This window comes from Arachis hypogaea, chromosome 1, assembly GCF_003086295.3.
Source record: "Arachis hypogaea cultivar Tifrunner chromosome 1, arahy.Tifrunner.gnm2.J5K5, whole genome shotgun sequence".
Classification (NCBI taxonomy): Eukaryota; Viridiplantae; Streptophyta; class Magnoliopsida; order Fabales; family Fabaceae; genus Arachis; species Arachis hypogaea.
Window position 1 is genome coordinate 107,350,294 of NC_092036.1, and position 3,989 is coordinate 107,354,282.

Here is a 3,989-nt window from a genome sequence, read left to right on the forward strand (position 1 = left end):
CTACTAAAAACTAAATAACTACTTTCTCATTCCCCATTTTACATCCTTCACAAAGCTCTTGCATTTCTTGACCGCTTTTTAAAGACAGAAGGAGTAAAACGATTAGCACTCCGACGTGGGGGGATCGATCCTTAGATTGTAACCTTTGACGTTGTCATCCGGACTGTGTGCCTGACCTGTATACAATAAAGGAATAAACAACTAGATGCAGCATACTACATATTCATAAGCAACATAATTACAACAAATCAAGAACAAAAATCCAAATACAGAGGCCAATTATGCAAACAAGATACATTCAAATATAGAATAAATAAAGTAAAATATTAAACATAATACCATCGTTACGAGATTCTTCATCCTCATCAAACTCTTCAATATCATCCTCCTCATCATCGCCTTCGTCATCTGGGTCGTCAACTAGATAGGCATCAGTTTCTCGTTCGAGTGTGTTAGTGTCTTCCTCAATAAGTCCCATGTTAAGACGGCTAGGATTTGACTATTAATGACACCGCGACCACCCTCACTCCTACTAGAGTCGACAGATACGAACCCTCCAGAAGCAACGGATGAGGTATGGCCTGGATACCTCGCATCCAGTGAATACCTGCCTGGCATGATCTCAAGCTGATGGCCATATTGTGACTGTGCTGCATCTGCAGCCATGAAACCAAGCAACTGGCTAAAAGAAGTCCTTCACCTGTTTCAAACTGTGACATACCCCAATATTGTTGCTGCATTGGAAATGATGAGTGAACTGTGTCTGAGGTTGATACTGGGTTGTGGGCTGAGGTTGTTCTTCTTGAGTCGGATTTGGAGGTGATATTGGTGGCTCTTGATGTTCATTGTCCTCATCCATATCCTGACTACCCTCCTCAATATCCTGGTTACCCCCATCCATATCATCATTACCCGCATCCATGTCCTGGTTACCTTCATCATTATCTTCACCCACAAGATTCAACAAGGCTAAGCGGTTTCCATAATTTGTACGGTACCAGTTCATGTAAGTATCCAAATGATGCTCTGAAGGCATGGGAAGCTCAGAAAGAATGTAGTGATACCTGTTTGTCCAATGCATCACCCATTTTGAATGACTCGTGCCGTGGCCCAGTTAAGATTCTTAGGACCAGTCAGAACCTCTCCATGGGCCTTCTCCAAATTCTGCTCAGCATCAGGTACTCCCTGAATGAAACCAAACTGTCGCCTGACCCTATCGGTCGCATGCCACTCGATACATTCAAATGACACTAATGGAACTGTAGCGCTCCAAACAACCGCTTGCATGTAGACCTCAGCAGGAATTATGTTTGGATCCACACGATCCACAGCATAAGCAACCCAGACAAACTGAAAAATTAAGGAATACTCATCATAAACCCACAATGCAAGTAAATTCTAAAAACGCATGATGCTTTCTAAGAAAACTTGTTAAACTAAAACACACCTGTCCTTCCTGAAGTTCATCAAAGGCCTTCCTAAAGTGATCTAGCTTCAAATATCTAAATCGTCGGTCACCACGCTCCCAGTTACGCCACCTAAAATGATGTTCTCAATTAGCTAAACGAAGCTTAAATATCAAGAAATGGGTACATTGTAACATAATATTACCTGTTTGCTAGTGGAAAACTGCGTGGTTCTCTAGGAACCGGCGATAGATAAGGTAGTCGGATCCAAGCCCATACGAGCAGAAGTGTTAGTGGACCATCTATTTCCTTACAGTTATAACGAGATGCCCTGCATAACGCCCTGTAGAGGTGTGCTAGGCATGCCGAGCCCCAACTATACTGTCCAATATTGACAAAATCACGTAGCAAGGGTAGAAATTTCCAATGAACACCTGCCCCAGACTTATCCCCAAACAGGATCGTTCCAATCAGCAACATAATGTGGCACCTAACATACCTCTGTATATTTATTTCATCAGTCAATTGTAAATTCTTTTTTAGATTCCTCAGCCACGTCAGTTTTATGCAGCTAGATCTACACTCCTCCTTTCGCGGTGCAACCCCTAACTGAAGCAAACACTCCGCCTCCAAAGCTTCAAAACTACTCATTGTCATCCCTGTCACTGGAAGACCAAGAATTAAAGCTACATCTTCAAGTGTCACAGCACATTCACCAATGGGAAGGTGAAACGTATGTGTGTCTGGATGCCAACGTTCGATTAGAGCATTTACCAATGCTTTCTGACACTGCACTATCCCAATCTGAGACACATGATAGAATCCGTAATTCGCAAATGTTCCTCCACCCTATCGTTGTACCGATCCGGAGGAACTGGATGGTTACATGTCAACATTCTTGATTTCTACAAAAAAAAAAAAAACAAAACAACTTACTAGTCAGATAATTAACAATTACTAACTTACCATCATCAATCAATTTACTGAATCCTTATATAACTAATTCTTCTAATTTCCAAAATAATTTAATTAATGCTCAAAATTATTCGTAACTGCAACTGAAACCCATTACAACCACATATATTCCTAATCAATATTTTCAACAATATTACATCATTTACAATGAAGTCGAATGTTAATTACTCTTTTGCTAAATATTTTTTCCTCCATAAAAAAAATTATTACCAATCAGTATATGCCATCAATTATATTCTAACAACAGTAATAATTAACTTGCTAATAATAATTACTAAAATTAATAATTTATAAATATTCTCATAAAGTAAAATCAAACATGCTTTAATTAAAAAGGATCTAACTAATCATTCAGCATTAACACTTTCTACAAACAATAACGTTACTTTACTACTGCCATAACAGAAAATTATACTTAATTTTATAAATTAATTTAAATAAGATTGTATTCACTAATTATAATTATAATAAATAATATAAAATTCAAACAAAACATTAACTCTAATGACTTACTATAACTACGTCTCTCCTCTCTGCAACACTCCAAAACACATAACTATCAACAACAATAATAAAAAATTGCCAACAAAAAAAATCAGCAATAATATACATATTATTATTCATAATCATTATTAAATATAATAATAATCTGTAAATAAATTTAAAAATCTAACAGTCAAAAATAATATATAAATATAATTAATAATCTTAAATAAATTTAAAAAAATCCAGCAAAAATTATACATTATTCATAACCTTATATTAATTTCACAACTACTTAGACTCTAACACTAACAACAATCATGATAATTAATTTTAAATAATAATTATCACATAAAAATTAATCGTTTTATCAAAATTTAAAAAATTAAAAAATACTTACATAATCAGGATCACTGAGATAATGAATAATGTGAAGTTCAATCGATCAACATCTTTAATTTATATTTTTGAATTTCTCTTCTCCTCCACCATGCAAAACATAGAGAGAAAGGAAGAAGAAGCTGAGTTTGAGAGGAAATGGAGACATGGTGTATTCAATGGTGAGAGAGAGGGGTCTTCCTTAACAAGCACCGTACATGCATCAGGTGGGGAGCGACGCGTGTCTCCTGTGGTGCGAACTCGTACCGTGCGATCGCCGAAACGGAAATCGGACGGTCCGCATGCCTTCACGAACTCGGAGGGTCCGAGTTGCTGAGTGACGTTACCCAAATGCATGGAACTCGGACCATGCGTTTTGCGTTGATAACTCGGGAGGGTCCGAGTTGTTTCATCACTGTCACCACATTCTTGTTAAGCACCACACCCCTCGCATACACAGCGAAGAAAAAAAACCTTCTACATACATTAAAATGCAATAAGGATGACCGAAGCAGCGACCACGGAGTATTTTTTTAGACCTCTTAGACCTTGACAAAAAACAAAGATACCCTTTAAACCAAAAAATAATGGCTAACAAAGTGGAGTAAAATGGCAATGGTGAAGAGTTAGTAATGAAGATGGATAGGGCTAGAAACAGATCTAAAGGAGGACGAGTAATTGACTCAGTCCCCTAACATTATAAAAAATTATATTTATATATGTATTTAAAAAATAAAAAAATATTGT

The 3,989-nt window shown here is 37.0% G+C and overlaps 1 protein-coding gene across 1 annotated transcript; it reads right to left on the reverse strand.

Moving 5' to 3' along the window:
- Positions 1-1,080: 1,080 nt before the first annotated feature.
- On the reverse strand, positions 1,081-3,599 carry LOC140183830 (serine/threonine-protein phosphatase 7 long form homolog). The gene is made up of 4 exons (XM_072233278.1): positions 3,510-3,599; positions 1,612-2,210; positions 1,448-1,538; positions 1,081-1,350 (listed from the first exon to the last, which is right to left on the reverse strand). Exons 1-4 carry the CDS (start codon positions 3,597-3,599, stop codon positions 1,081-1,083), a joined length of 1,050 nt encoding a protein of 349 aa, XP_072089379.1.
- Positions 3,600-3,989: the final 390 nt, after the last annotated feature.

Coding starts and splice junctions, on each gene's coding strand:
- LOC140183830 (XM_072233278.1), bottom strand. CDS start 3,599: ATGCATTTGGGTAACGTCACTCAGCAACTCGGACCCTCCGAGTTCGTG. Junction 1,539..1,611: donor AGTTTTCCACTAGCAAACAG/GTAATATTATGT, acceptor ACATCATTTTAG/GTGGCGTAACTGGGAGCGTG. Junction 1,351..1,447: donor ATGAACTTCAGGAAGGACAG/GTGTGTTTTAGT, acceptor TTAATTTTTCAG/TTTGTCTGGGTTGCTTATGC.